This window comes from Macaca fascicularis, chromosome 1 (genome assembly GCF_037993035.2).
Source record: "Macaca fascicularis isolate 582-1 chromosome 1, T2T-MFA8v1.1".
NCBI lineage: Eukaryota > Metazoa > Chordata > Mammalia > Primates > Cercopithecidae > Macaca > Macaca fascicularis.
Window position 1 is genome coordinate 219,689,776 of NC_088375.1, and position 19,032 is coordinate 219,708,807.

Here is a 19,032-nt window from a genome sequence, read left to right on the forward strand (position 1 = left end):
TGTGTTGATTAGCCAGGCCTGGAGCACTGGCTCCAGTGTTGGTCCTGGCCATGAGGTTTCACCCAGAACCTCCGGGATCCGGTGGGGCAGCGCCTGCACAGAAATCCAGCTTAGTGCTCCATTTATATGTTGTTTGACAATAATGTCATGTGTCAGGTTGTAAAGTGGGCTGGGTCCTTGAGGTCTCAGTCGGGCAGGGAGACGCAGATGCAAAATTCTTTTCCTTTTTTTTTTTGAGACAGGGTCTCACTGTCGCCCAGGCTAGAGTGCGATGACGCGATCGTGGCTCACTGCAGTCTCTACCTCCAGGGCTCAAGCGATCCTCCCACCTCAGCATCCTGAGTAGCTGGGAATACAGGTGCGTACCACCTCGCCCATTTACTTTGTGTATTTTTAGTAGAGACAGGGTTATGCCATGTTACTCAGGCTGGTCTTGAATTCCTGCCTGCCTTGGCCTCCCAAAGTGCTAAGTGCTGGGATTACAGGGCTGTGCCACTGTGCCCAGCCTACTCATGGTTTTTAGGGCCCTGGATGTTAGGATGGATTGCTAATAAATCTCTCATCAAGATGTGATTTGCATAGTTGTCACTTTATTATAATATTAATTTCCTTCTGTGACGTTTCCAAGTATGAATGAGTCCCGGGGACCTCTTTTGGTTAGTTATTTGCAATCACCTGCAGGACACACAAGAAAATCGTCAGGTTCACCTAACCGCAGAGCTGTGCACGGCAGTTTCCTGTCTGTCCTCCTGGGCTAAGCTCCTCATGTGAGTCACAGGCAGCCCACACTGCAGTACCTCCTGCCTGAGGAGTTCTGATGACGTTTTGAAAAAAAAGATACAATCACAGCTTTTCATTGACCTGTTAGTGTCTTCCTGTAAAGGGGGTCTTACCAGGAGTCCTATGTGGCCTTTGAACCCCTAAAAGTTGTATTCCAAATGTGTGGATGGCATATTTTTAGATTTCATTTGTTTCTCAAATCAAAACTGCTGTTTGCAAGGCAGTTATGCAATGTGGTTGGTGCTGTAACTGTTTCCAGAGGCTGTTGATCAGTGTCTGTTAAACTTTTTTTTTTTTTTTTTGACACAGTCTCACTGTGTTTCCCAGGCTGGAGTGCAGTGGGGCGATCTGGGCTCACTGTAACCTCCGCCACACAGGTTCAAGTGATTCTCGTGCATCAGACTCCCGGGTAGCTGAGATTATAGTCATGCACTACCACGCCCTGCTAATTTTTGTATTTTTAGTAGAGACAAGGTTCACCATGTTGGCCAGGCTGGTCTCGAACTGCTGACCTCAAGTGATCTACCCGCCTCAGCTTCCCAAAGTCCTTGGATGACAGGCGTGAACCACCGCACGCGGCCTGTTAAACATTTTGATATGCCAACTTCATGATTCAGTGCTGTAAACGGCAGGAGATCCAGCTGCTACAGCACAAACACTCAGACCAGTGTGCAAGAATTATGTTCAGGGATGTTCACTGCACAATGTAAGAGTGAAAAATAGGAAATATGAAAGCTTCATTCATTATACTCAAACTATGGAATACTATTTAGCTGTTCAAAAGAATGACATGTACGTACTGACATATAAAATGTAATAAGGTGTTAAGTGAAAAACAGCTGCAGAACAGTATGAAGACTCAGATCCTATTTTTGCTCAGAAGACAGTGTCACTCTCTCTCTTTATATATATAGAGACATATGCACATAAAGTTGAGAAGATCACACACCAAGCTTTTAACAATCATTGGCGGGGCGCGGTGGCTCACGCTTGTAATCCCAGCACATTGGGAGGCCGAGATGGGCAGATCACCTGAGGTCAGGCGTTTGAGACCAGCCTGGCCAACACGGTGAAAGCCCATCTCTACTAAAAATACAAAAATTACCTGGGCATGTTGGTGCATGCCTGTAATCCCAGCTAGTTAGGAGGCTGAGGCAGGAGAATTGCTTGAACCTGGGAGGCAGAGGTTGCAGTGAGCTATCAAGCCACTGTACTCCAGCCTGGGCAACAGAGTGAGGCTCCGTATGAAAACAAACAAAAACAATGATTACCTCTGGAGAGTGGAATTGGAGATGTAAAATGAGGGGGGACATCTTGATACATTTTACTTGATACACTCTCATATTGTGTTAATATTTTTACACAAAGTATGTATTACCTTCTGGAAAAAGAATAAAAGCTAAGTATTGCTGATGTTCATGTGTGACTGTCATTCAATGGACATTTGTTGAAAGGATGAATGCCCCGGGCCACTTGTCTCCTCTGCTTCTCTGCTCTTTTGCTTGTACTTCCTGACCTTGGCTTGTCACTTGTCTGGGTTTATCCAAGCAGGTGCTCTCAGGCACCCCCAGGGCTCTAGTGGTACGTGACCCCAGCCTGCACACAGTGTCCCTGGGTTGGGGCCATTGCAAGATTTCACGAGCCCCTCCGCCGCTGCCAGGGGCAGCCCTCACCCAAGGACACCTGGTTGCTTGTCTCTTCCATTTATGAAACCCAATACCGGGCATCTGTGCCTGCCCCGACTGCTCTCCCGTGAACACAGGGCCTCTGCCCAGCTGCCTCACGAGGCGTGGTGCCCTGTGGATCCCTGCTGCCATCTGGCCATGTTTCGGGATCTGGTCTGTTCTGTTGTGCTTGTGTCTGTGGCTGGGAACACCTGACGCTGGGACAAAAATATTGGGACAATTGCCCCTGCCCCTGCTTCAGGTTCCCTAGGTGCTGCCAGGACCAGCTGCTCTGCCACAAATACCATAACTCCCATTTGCTGTAGCACGTAAATAGTGGAGGAGTCCTTGTCTAGTTCACGTCCCATTTTACAGAAGAGCGAACTGAGGTGGTCCTCCATCGGCACAGAGTGTCTGACTCTTCCCTCCCAGCATCCAGTACCAGGCATGGTGGCTCCTCTGCCCTCTCCCGGGCACTCGATTCTTTTTTTTGTGGTTTTTCTTTTTTTGAGATGGAGTCTTGCTCTGTCGCCCAGGCTGGAGTGCAGTGGTGTGAACTTGGGTTACTGCAACCTCCACCTCCCAGGTTCAAGTGATTCCCCTGCCTCAGCCTCCTGAGTAGCTGGGATTACAAGCATGTGTCACCACACCCAGCTTAGTTTTACATTTTTAGTAGAGATGGGGTTTCCCCATGGTGGCCAGGCTGGTCTCGAACTCCTGACCTCTGGTGATCTGCCCATCTCAGCCTCCCAAAGTGCTGTAATCCCCCCCAAAGGGATTACAGGCGTGAGCCACCAGGCACCCCTTTCTTGTGACGGGGTTTCCTGTTCTGGCTGCTTTCACCTACTGCTGCGTGTATCCATGGCTGCTCCTTAATATTGATGCCAGTTATTATTATCATTATTTTCGGAGACAGGGTCTTGCTATGTCAACCAGGCTGAAATGCATTGGTGTGACCTTGGCTCAATGTAGCGTTGGCCTCGCAGGCCTAAGTGATCCTTTCACCCAAGCCTCCCAAGTAGCGGAGACTACCAGCATGCACCACCATGCCTAAGTAATTAAATAATTTTTTTTGTAGACAGAGTCTCGCTATGTTGCCCAGGCTGATCTTGAACTCCTGGGCTCAAGCAATCCTCCCTCCTTGGCCTCCCAAAGTGCTGCGATTACAGGCATGAGCCATGGCACCTGGCCTATTATTTTTAATACATAATGTTAATGCTTATTGTTATAAACAAATGTGTGTTCATTGTGAAAAGCAAATTGAGTTATTGTGGAAGCTGAAAGGAGACAGCTCTGAGTTTACATTGATAAGACAGGGGGATCAACTCGGCTTTATTTGCCTGGGATGGTCCCAGAGTAAAACAGGAAGTCCTGCATCCTGGAAAACCTCTCAGTCCTGCACAAACCGGGATGGCTGGTCACCCTGCAGAATAGCTGGAAGACCACTGAGGGGACTAATTTCCAATAATTAATGCTATGGGGGTCTCAAAGAATCAGGTTTTGGGCTTTGCAGACAAATATACCTGTTCTAGCACTGGATGGTGGAGTCTGGGCCACACACAGATACACAAAAATAAAATCACCATTCCTATGGAACTCACTCTTTTGTTCAGGCTGGAGTGCAATGGTGCAATTTCTGCTCACTGCAACCTCCATCTCCCAGGTTCAAGGGAGTCTCCTGCCCCAGCCTCCTGAGTAGCTAGGTTTACAGGAGTGCACTACCACAGCTGGCTAATTTTTTTGTATTTTTTAGTAGAGATGGGTTGGTTGGTCAGGCTGGTCTGGACCTTCTGACTTCGTGATCTGCCCGCCTTGGCCTCCCAAAATGCTGGGATTACAGGCCTGAGCCACCGTGTCCGGTGGAACGCACTCTTAATATGCCTGAGGAGTATCCAATCTCTTTGGACAAGGCCACCCTCTATGTTGCTTTTTACTCAGCTTTACCCACACAGAAATTTTGGGGTCCCATGGGGGGGGCCCAGCAGTTGCCAAGGTCTGCAGCCTCCTCCAAGGGGTCCCATCTAGCTCTCAAGAGGAAGGAGGGGGTTCTCAGTCGCCAGGTGGGCATGGCACTCCCGAGGCCAGGTGAGCAGGTAAGTGCCCTGGGGGTCAGGGCTGGTCTGGTTCTTACCGAATTGATCCAGTCGATGTAACTGGAGACCCGTATGAAGAAGGAGGGCTTGTGGCAGTAGTTGCAGGTGAAGCTGCTGATGCCGTGCACCTCCCACCGGCCATCAGCTGCCTGACAATTCAGCGGCCCGCCGAAGTCTCCCTGAGGAAGGCCAGAGTTATAGAAGGGTAAAGGGTGAGGAAGGGGCTGCCCATTGGAACCATTGTTCTCAATGCATTTCTATTGTTCTGCTGTAGGTCACTGTCCTCTGAAGCCAGCCCTTGTGGTCAAAGCCCAAGGTGGTACCATAATTCCAACAAGAGCCAACACTTATTCTTCCTGTGTGGCCAGAGCTGAGCTAAGCATGTTCTATGCCTTATCTCATTAATCCCCACAAAATCCTAGGAGGTAAATATTCACAGTGTCCCCAGGCCACTGGAGAGGAGAAACTGGAGTGTTGAGAGGTTGGGACTTGCCTAAGGTTGCACAGGCCATTTGTAAAGGAGCTGAGGCCACATCCCAGAGTTCAGGCTCTTCCCCACTGGCTCCATCTTCCCGCGGGTGGGGTGGTCTGTGTGGGCAGAGTGTGTAGGGCACAGTGTGATCTGAAGGGCATGTGGATCTCCTTCCTATTCCATCCCCACTTCACTGCTAAGTCCAACACAGAGCAATTCCTGGTGGTTAAGACACTGTCTCCGGGAAGGCTTCCGTGGCAGCTACCTGGAGGGGACACGCTGGGCCGCTGATGAGAGTAATTCAACAGAAAACCCAGAAGTCATCCTAGAAAGGCCCTAAGCCAGGGAATACTTTCCTCTGGCTCCCTTCCAGCATAGAGGAAAGGATACGGAATGACAATCATGAGAGACCTTGATGAGACCCAGGGAAGGACTTCCCAGCAGTGAGAGGGGTGGACAAGACAAGGAGAATCTCAAAGCAAGAACAAACAAGAACCAAGATCAAGTTTTTTTTTGTGTTTTTTTTTTTTTTTTTGAGTTTTGCTGTCACCCAGACTGGATTGTAGTGGTGTGATCTCAGTTCGCTGCAGCCTCTGCCTAATGGGTTCAAGTGATTCTCCTGCTACGGCCTCCTGAGTAGCTGTGACTACAGGTGCCCGCCACCACGCCCAGCTAATTTTTGTATTTTTAGTAGAGACAAGGTTTCACCATGTTGGCCAGGCTGGTCTCGAACTGCTGACCTCAAGAGGTCTGCCCGCCGTGGCCTCCCAAAGTGATAGGGTACAGGCAGGAGCCACCGTGCCTGGCGAAAGATCGGGTTCTGATATACCTGGAACATATTTCTGGGTACGTCTGCCAGGAGGAGGGAGGATGGACCTATGGAGGGATGGACCTCTATAGCCTTATCCCCAGCCACATTTTGTCACTGAGCAGGGCCCCTGATTTTGGTACTCACGTAGCAGCTGGCGATCATGCCATCACCCCCAGCACAGATCATACAGGTTTTCACGGTGCGGCCCCACCATCCAGAGCTGGAGCAGGTGGCATAGTCCACAACCAGCAACCGGCCCTGCTGCAGGACATCAGGAAGAGGCCCGTTGGCTGAATGAGATCAGAAAGAAGGTATTAGGGATGCAATGACTCCTAAGAAAAAGGAAGTGGTTGACCGCTACTGGGTTTCCCCTGTTACAGTCTTCCATCCATTGCAATATGCGAAGAGCTATGTTTGTCTACACTGTGTCCTCATGGTTGATTGGTTCAGCAGTGAACACCTGACTCAAGCTAAGCCAATGAGCTCCCTCCCCTGGGATCCTGAGATGGGTCTAAGAGATTCCGGTTTCAGAGGACGTAAATCTGGGAAGCTGTTGGCAATGACTGAGGTTTTGTTTTATGTGGAGAATGAAGTAGACTCACAAAGAAAAGAAATTCCAAGAGAGCGTTTCCTGAGTTTCTTATAGGCCTCCAGTCCCTGATCCTAGCCTGTTCCTGATGCCTGGCTATATCTCGGCCCTCAGGTTGAAACTTTTAATTCCTTATAACAATCCCTTTTTTCGCTGAGCTAACTCCATGACTTTCTGTCACTTATCTGAAGTAAGTGAGCCTCCTGGCAGTTAGAGCCCCCTCCTTGGGAAAAATATGCTGGTGTGGTGAAGGGGGAGGGCTGTCATAATGGCCCCCAACGACACAGCCACCATCACCTTCATTACTGTTACCACAGCTATGAGTGGCAAGGATGAGCTTAGCATAATTCTTCACTATCGACCAAAGCCTAGGGACGTTAAGCGTCATCCAGGCGCAGTGGCTCATCCTCTAATCCCAGCACTTAGGGAGGCCAAGGTGGGTGGAGACTGCAGCACTGCACTCCAGCCAAGTCAACAGAGCAAGGCTCTGTCTGAAAAAAAAAAAAAGGAAGTTAAGGGTCTGGCTTAAGACCACTAGTAAGTAATTAACACTTATATAACATTTAACAATGTAGGACGCATTTTCACCTTTCACCTTTTTTGGTCTTCACCAACAGTATTTCCATTTTACAGATGAGGAAACTGAGGTTTGGAAGTGGCTTGCCCAAGGTTTCACCGTGACCGACAGAGCTGGGCCTAAAAGCCAAGCATTTGGATGCCTACCCGCTCCCACTGTCTCAGATGAACTGCATCTGCCCCAGGGTTGTCTGGGGAAACAAACAGGTGGCTGTGCTTCTATCTTAATAAGCATGAAATGCCTCTTTCGCCACCGCTCACCGCAGGATTTCATGTATCCTTGTATTTACAGATAAGCCAGTCAAGAGGGCATGGGGATTTATTCCAGGGTACATATGTGAATGCACCCCTGGAAAAACATGTCATTATACTTATGTGTTTATGTCATTAGGGAGAAATGTCTTAATGTCATTATCACTCATAATGTCATTATGGTCATAAGGTCATTATCACTCATCCCTTCCTAGAATCTTCCAAACCTCTAGAGATTTCACAAGGGAAGGGCGGGAACTCTGTTCCTCTTGGTGGCTACTGTCATTGGATCTCTAACCCCTGGAGTCTATGTCAAAGGAGACCCGCCCTCAGCCAGGTTCTGAGCAGCAAGACCGAATGGCACAGGGGACAGCTTTTGCTATGGGGCACGGAGGGTCCAATGAGGGCTCCAGGGACCTCAGGTCACAGAGGAAAATGCTGTTCTGAACTCTATGGGCCACACAGAAGATGTCACATGGTCTCTGTAACTTTCTTTCCATCATAGGGACAGTGACAACAACTAACACACAGCACCTCCCACATGCCAGGCTTCCTATAGATTATCTCCTTGAATCCTTGCCAACTCTGTGATGTAGCTGCTATTATTATGTCTTTTTTTTTTTTTTTTTTTTTTTTTGTGAGATGCAGTCTCCCTCTGTCCCCCAGGCTGGAGTGCAGTAGCGAAATCTTGGCTCACTGCAAACTCCACTTCCCGGGTTCAAGCGATTCTCTTGCCCCAGCCTCCTGAGTAGCTGGGACTACAGGTACACACCACCACACCCTATTTTTAAAAATATTTTTAGTAGAGACAGAGTTTCACCATGTTGGTCAGTCTGGTCTCCTGACCTCAAGTGATCCGCCTGCCAGGCCTCCCAAAGTGTTGGGATTACAGGCGTGAGCCACGGCTCCCAGCCAATTATTTGCATTTTACATATGATAAAAGTGCTGCATGGAGAGACCTAGTAATGTGCCCAAGGTGTGACAGTCATGAAGTGAGAGAGCTGACATTTGACCCCGGGCAGGCATCAGCCTATGCCACCCCGTCTCTCCGAGGCAGCCACACACCCTGGGATGACAGGTGAGAGGCTCTGGCCAGACAGGGGTGACATCACCTCCCTTCCCTCCCAGGCCTGGGGGCTCCTGGCTCCCACTTACTCCGCAGCCTTCCCCAGCCCGTGACGTAGCAGGGGTAGTTGCTGCGTAGAATGGTACCAGCAGGAGGGAGGCGGGCCAGCTGGATCTTGTCGGTGAGGGAGACGGGGTCAGCCAGTTTGAGCAGGGCAATGTCGCACCTGGGTCAGTGCAGAGGCAGAGCATGAGGACAGGGTTGACTTTTCCTGCCCTGTGGGGCTTTGGAGGGCTCTGAGACCTTGTCATCGTTCCCTATTCATTACCCTAGCTTGCACTGAGTGGCAGGGTCCCAGGGCATCTTTGAAAATGCAGAGGGCCTTGTTGAAAGGGGCAAGGTAGGAGAGGTTGTGTCCTACTCCAGGGACAGTCACAGGGTCGACAGCACTGTCCCTGTGTCCCCAGGACTTGGCATGAAGTAGATACATGCTCAGCGGACAGGGGCCCTTCAGGCTTAACTGGCAGCAAACCAGGTCACTCTGGCAGTCTTTGCTTCTCCCTCCTGAGGTCACATCCCCACCCCAGACATCTTTGGAGCTGGTTCCACATCTAAGAGGCCAGAGCTCCTTCTCCCTCCATATAGAAGAAGCAGAGGGCATGTGGTGGGGTTGAGACACTTGCCTCTGTGAGACCCCCATCTGTTCCCTGACAACTTCACCCCCAAGTGCATCCAGACAGAAACGAACCCTTTGGAGACCTGGTTGGGGTTCCAGTCCTGGTGCACCACAGTCTTAGAGACACTGACGGCCAGCGAGCCAGACTCCGCAATATAGAGGTTGTGCCATCCCAGCACCACGCGGTAGGTCCTGGAGGAGCTGGGAGAAAGGGGGCCCAGGGAGAGGGTCACCTCCGGAGGCCTGGCTTTGGATAATGTTGGGATAGACCCAAGTAACTGGCTGCTGCATGAGCCACTAGTTGGGGCTTGGGCTTGGGGATCTTTCCTCCCCTGGGACAATCAGTTAATTATAATAGAGCCTAAAGTATATAATGTAAGAACTATGATCATATAATAATTGTTACTATGCTAACTATAAACTATAATATAAAATAAATGTTGTAATAACACAGACTCTGTAGGATTACGGAGGAAACAAGATGAACACAGAGAAAACAAATGTCATTTGCTCTCAAGGACATTTTTCCCACCTGTCATTTTCAGATGGGGAAACTGAGGCCCAGAGAGTAGTAACCTGGCCCATAGTCCCACCGTTAGTGAAAAACCAGAACCAGAAGCCAGGATTCCTGACTGTAGGCCTCTGTTATTTTCTCCAAAACTTCCTAGAGCTTATTATAAATTAGATGGGAGAAGGGATCACTCCTGGAAGGAGTCACACGGACCCAGCAGAAGCTCCGGTGAGTTCCAGCTGTGATGAGCAGAGGTCACGGACAACAAAGAGGATGAGTGAACAACGTTGCAGAACCTTGTGGGCCTTTACAATTAGTCCATAATTCAGTGTTAGCTTTCACTGGGCACTTACTAAGTGTCAGGCCCTTTAGTAAATCAACTCATTGAATTCACACTAAATTCTGTTACTCCATTGTTTTCTGCAGGTGATGGTATTGAAGCTTTGAGAAGTCAAGTTGTTCAAGGGAACCCAATTCCAGATCCAGAGGCCACAGGTAGTTTCCCCAAGAGTGCAGCGATTGGGCCTTCCCCTTCTCCTTATCCTCCCTTAGTACCTGGCACAGGACACCCCATCTCTGACATGTACTGACATTGATGGGCCAACACACTGAACCATTGATTGACTACAGCTTGTGTCTCGGCCAGGCTAGTGGTTATTTGCAAGGCTGCTTTATGTAGCATGGTTCAGGCTATTTGAGCCCCCAGCTCAGAAATGAGCACCAGCTGGTGAGCAGGCCAAGTGCCCAGGGAATGGCAGTTACCTGATGCAGTGGGCAGCCGTCAGGACCCAGTTGTTGGCTATCAGGGTCCCTCCGCAGATGTGGTACCAATTGCCATTGGAGATGTATTGCAGGGAGGCCTGGGGAGAAACACAGGAGCTCTGTGGCTGTGGCTGAAAAAGCAGGGCCTCCCTGCTCTCCAGTTTCCCAAGAACAGGGCTGGGACTAGGGTAAGGGGGAGTGAGGCACTCACCTAAGGTGCACAACTTAAGGGGGCCCCCAAAACCTCAGATGTCAAGGTAAAAAACATGTTAATGCAATGTATATTAAAAACAATCAGGCCAGGCATGGTGGCTCATGCCTGTAATCCCAACACTTTGGGAGGCTAAGGAAGGAGGATCACTTGAGCCCAGGAGTTTGAGACCAGCCTGGGCAATGTGGTGAGACCCCATCTGATAAGTTTGGCTGTGTCCCCACCCAAATCTCATCTTGAATTGTAGCTCCCATTATCCCCATGTGTCGTGGGAGGGACCTGGTGGGAGGTAATTGAATCGTGAGTGTGGTTACCCCAATGCTGTTTTCATGACAGTGAGTTCTCACACGATCTGATGGTTTTATACGGGGCTTTCCTCCACTTTTGCTCGGCATTTCTCCCTGCTGCCGCTGTGTGAACAAGGATGTGTTTCCTTCCCCTTCTGCCATGATTGTAAGTTTCCTGAGGCCTCCCCAGCCATGCTGACCTGGGAGTCAATTAAACCTCTTTCCTTTATAAATTACCCAGTCTCAGGTATGTCTTTCTTAGCAGTGTGAGGAAGGACTAATGCATTGTATTCACAAAAAAAATAGCCCAAAATTAGCCGCTGGGTGCGGTGGTGCATTCCTATAGTCCCAGCTACTCAGAAGGCTGAGGTGGGAGTATTGCTTGAGCCCAGGAGTTTGTGAACCAGCCTGGGCACGATAGCGAGAACTAGACTCTACCAAAACATTTTTTTTTTTTTTTTTTGAGAGGGAATCTCGCTTTGTCGCCCAGGCTGGAGTGCAGTGGCCGGATCTCGGCTCACTGCAAGCTCCGCCTCCCGGGTTTAGGCTGTTCTCCTGCCTCAGCCTCCTGAGTAGCTGGGACTAGGGGCGCCCGCCACCTTGCCTGGCTAGTTTTTTGTATTTTTTAGTAGAGATGGGATTTCACCGTGTTAGCCAGGATGGTCTCGATCTGCTGACCTTGTGATCTGCCCGTCTCGGTCTCCAAAGTGCTGGGATTACAGGCTTGAGCCACCGCTCCCGGCCTACCAAAAAATTTTTTAAATAAAATAAAAATTAACTGGGAGTGGTGGTGCACACCTGTAGTCTCAGCTACTCAGGAGGCTGAGGTGAGAGGATTGCTTGATCTGAGAAAGTCTAGGTTTCAGGGAGCTGTGATTGCTCTGTGCTCAGCCTGGGTGACATAGCAAGGGCCTGTATCTGCTCTGCCCAGCCAACAAAAAGCAACAACAAAATTAACGCAAAAAATCTGGGATAGAAAAATAAAAAACATATAGACTATTAAAAAATAACTGTTCTGCCAGGAGTGTTGCCTTATGCCTGTAATTCTAACACTTTGGGAGGCTGAGGTAGGTGAATTCACGTGAGGTCAGGAGTTTGAGACCAGTCTGGCCAACATGGTGAAATCCCGTCTCTACTAAAAATACAAATATTAGCCGGATGTGATGGCGTGTGTCTAATCCCAGCTACTCAGGAGGCTGAAGCAAAAGAATCACATGAACCCGGGAGGCAGAGGTTGCAGTGAGTCGAGATCGTGCTATTGCACTGCAGCCTGGGTGACAAGAGTGAGACTTCATATCAACAACAAAAACAAAAAACCCTGTTCTGAACATGTTTCTGCAACTGGATTGGTTGGGATCTTCCCCTCCTTGGGAGCTCTTTCCTTAGCTCCCTCCGGTTTAGTATGTCCAAAACAAAACTCCTGACTTATCCCAAACGTGGTCTTTCCCCAGGGTCCTCTGTCACAGTCAATGGCAACTCCACTGCTGCTCGGGCCGCAAACCTTGGTGTCATCCTTGGCTCCTGTGTTTCCCTGTTATCCCTCATTCAAGTCCATCAACAAATCCCTTCAGCTCTAGCTTGGGAATATGTGGAGGGGTTGCTACCCCTTGGTCACTACCTCAACTGCATGTCCCAGTCATCCTCTCTTCTCAATGATCACTCTAGTCTCCCATCTCTTCTCCCCGCTCCCGCCCACATTTTCTCAACACAGTAGCGTGAATGATCCCTTTTGAATGGAAGTCAGATGACTTCTCTTCTCTGCTCAGGCCCTCCAGTGGCTCCCCCTTTACAGCTTATAAAACCTGAATCTGTCTGATGACCTACTAGGCCCTCTGTGGCCTCTCTGACCCCCATAGGCTCCCACTCTCCTCTCCTCCAGCCACCCTGACTTCCATGCAGTTCTGCAAATACACCAAACCCACTTCTGCCTCCAGTCCTTTGCACTGGCTCTTCCTCTTGCCTGGAATATTCTTGCAAATATCGATGTAGCTCTTTCCTTCACTTCCTGTTGGTCTCTGCACAAGGTTACCTTCTCCGTGAGGTCTTCTATGACTGTGCTATCCCCAACAGTGTGCACACACACACACATGCATGCTCACGTACATACGCACACACAGACACACTTGCCTCCTTCCTCTTGCTCTGCGTTACTCTTCATCATAGTATCTTGCATTTTCTGGCATGTTATGAGTTTACTCATTCAGTTGTTTATTGTCTCACTCCTCTGCTTTATTTTATTTGTAATTTTTTAGATGGAGTCTTGCTTTGTCGCTCAGGTTGGAGTGTACAGCGGCACCATCTCGGCTCACTGCAACCTCTGTCTCCTGGGTTCAAGCGATTCTCCTGTCTAAGCCACCAGAGTAGGTGGGATTACAGGTGCCTGCCACCACACCTGGCTAATTTACTTATATTTTTAGTAGAGATGGGGTTTCGCCATGTTAGCTAGGCTGATCTCGAACTCCTGACCTCAGGGTATCTGCCCACCTCGGTCTCCAAAAGTACTGGGATTACAGGTGTTTGAGCCACTGTGCCTGGCCACGTCTCCACTTTAATAAAGGCTTCATGAATTTTCCCCCCCACTGCTATGTGCCAGGCGCCTAGAAGAGTGCCTGGTACATACTGGGTCTTTAACAAATGCTTACTGATTGAACAAGTGAGTGAATAAGCAAATGAATAGAATGAAAGAGATCACCAGGGGCGGGTGATCTTGTCTCCTGCTTGTCTAGTTTCCCCCTGAAGACCAAATCCACTCATAGGAACATGAGACTGCATAAGTGGACCTTACTCCCCTGCCCCCTGGCTCCTCACTTTTTTTTGAAAACATTTTTTCAGGTTAAAAAATGATTTCTAGGCAGGGCACAGTAGGTCTCGCCTGTAATCCCAGCTACTCAGGGGCTGAGGCAGGAGAATCATTTGAACCCGGGAGGCGGAGGTTGCAGTGAGCCTAGATGGCACTACCGCACTCCAGCCTGGGCGACAGAATGAGCATCTGTCTCAAAAAAGAAAAAAAAAAAGGAAAAAGAAAAGAAAGGTTTCTGTTTAGATTGACAGTTAACAGGTGTGGGGTAGAACTTTTAAGTGGTGGAGGCTGGATACTGTGGCTCACGCCTGTAATTCCAGCATTTTGGGAGGCTGAGGGGGGGTGGGTCACTTGAGGCCAGGAGTTCTACACCAACCTGGCCAACATGATGAGACCCCATCTGTACTAAAAATACAAAAATTAGCCGGCTGTGGTGGTGTGTGCCTGTAATCCCAGCTACTTGGGAGGCTGAGGTAGGAGAATCGCTTGAACTCAGGAGGCGGAGGTTGCAGTGAGCCGGGATGGTGCCACTGTACTCCAGCCTGGGTGACAGAGTGAGACCCTGGCTTTAAAAAAAAAAAAAAAGAACAACAACAACAACAAAAAAGAACTTTAAGGTGGTGACATCTGACACTGTTTTAGTCTCTAATGAAGCTGTTCCATGTCCTTCCTGTTCCTTCATTCCTCCTCCCTGTCTTTCAATTCCCTGCCAAGGCCAAGCAGAGGGGAGGGAGGTGACAGTAGGGCATGGACTGCACTGATGGGGCTTCCTGTAACTGTGGGGAACGATGACCTGTTTGTTGGTAGATGCCAGATGCCTGCTTTTCTCTGAACGTTCTTGTTTTTAATGTTTGGCATTTCTTGTTTGTGTGACATTAAGAGGTCTTAGATGAACTGGCTTTATAAAAGACATTTAAAATTAGAGAAAGTGAAAAAAGATACTTCAAAGGATATACCTCCCCAATTTAAAAATGTGCTGAAACCATCCGACAGATGTGAAATGTAGTCCACGTAATATGTATTATTTGTGACCAGCAAAGTGTAGCTAAAAGAACAAGCATTGAACCAAATTTGAATCCTCATTCCCCCCAGGCTAACTCAGTGCCTTTGTGCAATTCTGTAACCTTTCCAAGTCCCAGTTACCTTCTCTGGAAATGTGGAACATAAGCCACTGTGCAGGGCTCTCAGGGTGATTAATACTGTAATGACAATAGCTGGTGGGTGGGATGACTCACACCTGTAATCCCAGCACTTTGGGAGGCTGAGGCAGGTGGGTCAGGAGTTTGAGACCAGCCTGGCCAACATGATGAAACCCCGTTTTTACTAAAAAATACGAAAAATTAGCCGGGTGTGGTGGCGTGCACCTGTAATCTTAGGTATTCGGGAGGCTGAGACAGGAAAATTAATCGAACCCAGGAAGTGGAGGTTGCAGTTAGCCGTGATTATGCCACTGCATTCCAGCCTGGGTGACAGAATGAGACTCTGTCTCCAGGAGAAAAAACAAAATTGCCTTAAAATATTATTCATTTTGGTTAGTGAGGTTTTTCTTTTTTTTTTTTTTTCTTTCTTTTCTTTTTCTTTTGTGATGGCTAGCTATGTTGCCCATACGGGTCTCAAACTCTTGGGGTCAAGCAATCCTCCTGCCTCAACCTCTTGAATAGCTGGGATTAAAGGTGTGTGCCACTATGCCCAGCTGGTTGCTTAGTTTTGTGCTACCTCTTACATTTTGCCCCAGAGTGAATGTCTTACTTGCCTCATCTGGGTCCCCACCCAGCTAGATCTGCCTATGATCTCAGTAAAACAATTTCCCCAGGGAAACAGAAGCACAAAGCACAAGGGACTCTTCACAGACTAACATTCACTGGTTCTCAAGGCAGGAATACCTTTGTGCAAGAGGGCGAGGAAGTATTTTTGTAGGCAGCAATGATTCGTTCTCAGCACAAATGCGCCTGGTGCTGTGGGGCCCTGTAGCAGAGGGACTGTGGCCCTTCTTCCAAATTCTCAGGCAAAAAATACTGTGGGACTGTGAGAAAAGCAAAAGAACTGGCAAAACTACACAAAGCCAAGTATATAAATTGTGAGGCTGGGTTGAGTGGCTCATGCCTGTAATCCCAGCATTTTGCGAGGCTGAGGCAGGAGGATCACTTGAGCCCAGGAGTTCAAGACCAGCCTGAGTAACATAGTGAGACCCCATCTCTAAAAAAACAACAAAAAAAATTAACCGGGTGTGGTGGCATGCATCTGTGGGCTCAGCTGGTAGGGAGGCTGAGGTGGGAGGTTTGCTTGAGCCTAGGAGTTTGAGGCCACAGTGAGCCATGTTTCGCCAGCCACTGTACTGCAGCCTGTGTGAGAGAATGTGACACTGAATTAAAAAAAAAAAAATTACTATGGCTGAGCACAATGGTGGGTGCCTGTAATCCCAGCACTGTGGGAGGCTGAGGCAGGTGGATGGCTGGAGCCCAGGAGTTGGAGGCTGCAGTGAGCTATGATCGTGCCAGTGCACTCCAGCCTGGGTGACAGAGCAAGAGTCTGTCTGAAAAAAAGAAAAAAATGTGAAATATCTGCCATCATTCTTTCATTGACAGTTTTTTTTTTTTTTTTTTTTTTTTTTTTGATGGAGTCTCACTCTATCACCCAGGCTGGAGTGCAGAGGTGGGATCTTGGCTCAACACAACCTCCGCCTCCAGGGTTCAAGTGATTCTTGTGTTTCAGCCTCCCAAATAGCTGGGAGTACAGGTGTCCGCCACCATGCCTGGGTAATTTCTGTATTTTTAGTAGAGGCAGAGTTTTACCATGTTGGCCAGACTCGTCTCAAACTCCTGACCTCAGGTGATCCACCTGCTTCGGCCTGCCAAAGTGCTGGGATTACAGGCATGAGCCACCATGCCTGGCCTATCATTGACAGTCTCTTAATCAAGGAGCAGATGAATGACGCTGGCCTCTGTAAACACAGTGACTGCTGCATGGGTCACTCTGAATGCTCAAGGATAGTGGGCTGCTAATTGTTCCTCCTGCTGAAGTTGGAAACTCATCCTGATTCAGCTGGGTTTGCTCCTAAAGTAGTTTATATCAATTATGCTTGCAATAGTGAAATTTGATTAAACATGTAACCAAAGAAATACGAGTTCAGAAAGAGAGTCGTTATTTATATGGAAACAAAGTTAAATGCTTGGAAGAAACTGAATCACCATGATTCTTAAAAAATTGCACCTGAATTAGTGTCTGTGAGAAAATGGAAAGATTGGGGGGAAAAGTAAAAGTCGGGATGGGCTCATAACTTGGATTGCTTTGTGAACGTCTCAAAGTTACTGCTCTGCTTTAAAGAAATGGACTCATAGATGATATATTATGGGGTGTGGTTTATATGAAAAAGACAGTTAAGAACTTAAAAAATTGTTTGCATAGGGTAAGATAAAATGTTTACAACATATATGTATGATTTAAAATAATTTCTTTATAACCAACTTTTCAATTGTTCAGTCCCAGTTACATCAGATAAATGAGATTTTACTATATTTGTTTGTGTCAATGTAACCTTTACACAGTTCTGTTAAAATTCCCACCGTTAACACGTCTTAGTAATTTGTGCCTGTGCCCCACTCGGCAGTTTAGTCTTGATATCACTATGATTATATGAACTTAAGAAAACATTTTTTCATTGGTAACATTGATTTGCCTGTAGTTAAAGATGAATCTGCACAAATAGCACTGATTGGTTCCTTAAAGCAACGAATATTTGCATAGGTAGTCTTGAATGGTTTCTGGACTAATGGTACATTTGTAAACAAGTCTCTGATTGGTTAATAGAGTAAGACTATATTTGCTGCCTATGGGCAGTGGGGAGGGGACAGCTCCTTATTGCAGCTGGAGGAGGCACCTCTCCCTCCTCTCCCAAGGTTGGCCAAGGCCACAGAAATGTATCTTTTTTTTTTTTTTTTTTGAGACAGAGTCTTGCTTTGTTGTCCAGGCTGGAGTGCGGTGGTGCAATTTCAGCTCACTGCCACCTCTGCCTCCTGAGTTCAAGCGATTCTCCTGCCTCAGCCTCCCGAGTTGCTGGGATTACAAGTGTGTGCCGCCACGCCTGGCTAACTGTGTATTACTAGTAGAGGCGGGTTTCACCATGTTGGCCAGGCTGGTCCCAAACTTGTGACCACAGGTGATCTGCCCACCATGGCCTCCCAGAGTGCTGGGATAACAGGCATGAGCCACTGTGCCCAGCCGGAAATGTATCTTATTGGTGAAGGTGCCTGTGCTGCTCTCTGAGTCCCATCAGTCCTCACTTTGCCAGCACAGTAGACCCCATGGTGGAAGGGCAAAGGGGGGATATAAAGGGAGTGGGGCAGGGACGGGGGAAGTACAGTGTGGTCGACTCACCTGCCAGGGCCAGCTGTTGGGCGTCGCTTCTTCACCTCCAACCACCCTAGTCACAGAAGGCGGGTAAGTGGGGACCCCACAACTGAGGGCTATGAAAAGAGAAAGGGTCTTGAGTCCAGGAAGCAGCGACCCACACAATGTAAACTACACTTGCTGCATTCTGAACCCCCAAATAGAAAACCCTTGTTCTAGAAGGATCCCAAGAGGTTATAGAATCCTGCTCTTTGCTCCAGTTCTTTGAAACTCCATTCCAGTTTTCTTATGATTATAGGTCTGAATGCAGTGGGGATGGGTGGGGGCGAGAGGGGAGGACAGGAAGATCCCATTCCCAGCCACACCAGGGGATGGGAAACCAGTGGCTCTGGGTGACAGGGTTTACCTCCAGCCACCAAAGCGGACAGCAGCAGGGTCCTAATCATGGTGTGTCCGTGGGAGTTCTGTCAGCGTGTCCCTGGAGAAGGCCCTGGTTTTATGAGGAACTTATCAGTGAGAGATACACTGGGAGCACGCAAGATGGGGATTTTCTCAAAGCCCAGTGGAAAAAAGAGCTTGCGTCCAAATATTTTTTTTCCCATTTGCTCGTAGCTGTCACCCTAAAAATACTTTGGAAAAGATGCCAAAGGTAGATATTGGAATATGGGTTCCATCTGTTTTGAAGATATTGTGTTGTGTGTTAGGGAAGGAAGAAAAATACTAATTGTTAGTCCTTGGAGTTGTGTTTTCTTTTTTTTTTTTTTTTTCCTCCCTGGGTAAGACTGAGGAGAGGAGTTTTTTTTTTTTTTTTTTTTTTTTCCTTTCTGAGATGGAGTCATGCTCTGTCACCCAGGCTGGAGTGCAGTGGTGTGATCTCAGCTCACTGCAACCTCTGCCTCCTGGGTTCAAGCAATTCCCCTGCCTCAGTCTCCCTAGCAGCTGGGATGACAGGTGTGTGCCACCATTCCTGGCTAATTTTTGTATTTTTAGTAGAGACATGGGTCTCATCATGTTGGCCAGACTGGTCTCCCACTCCTGGCCTCAAGTGATCTGCTCGCCTCAGCCTCCCAAAGTGCTGGGATTCCAGGCTGAGCCACCGCGTCTGGCCAGGAGTTGTGTTTTCAAAGAAAAGATG

At 48.4% G+C, this 19,032-nt stretch overlaps 1 protein-coding gene across 1 annotated transcript; it reads right to left on the reverse strand.

Annotated features, from left to right (window-relative positions):
- Positions 1-573: 573 nt before the first annotated feature.
- On the reverse strand, positions 574-18,366 carry LOC135967229 (chymotrypsin-like elastase family member 2A). Its single transcript, XM_065529672.1, has 8 exons — positions 18,304-18,366; positions 17,925-18,013; positions 10,253-10,350; positions 9,052-9,180; positions 8,393-8,529; positions 5,965-6,110; positions 4,576-4,716; positions 574-675 (listed from the first exon to the last, which is right to left on the reverse strand). Exons 1-8 carry the CDS (start codon positions 18,341-18,343, stop codon positions 658-660), a joined length of 798 nt encoding a protein of 265 aa, XP_065385744.1. The 5' UTR covers positions 18,344-18,366; the 3' UTR covers positions 574-657.
- Positions 18,367-19,032: the final 666 nt, after the last annotated feature.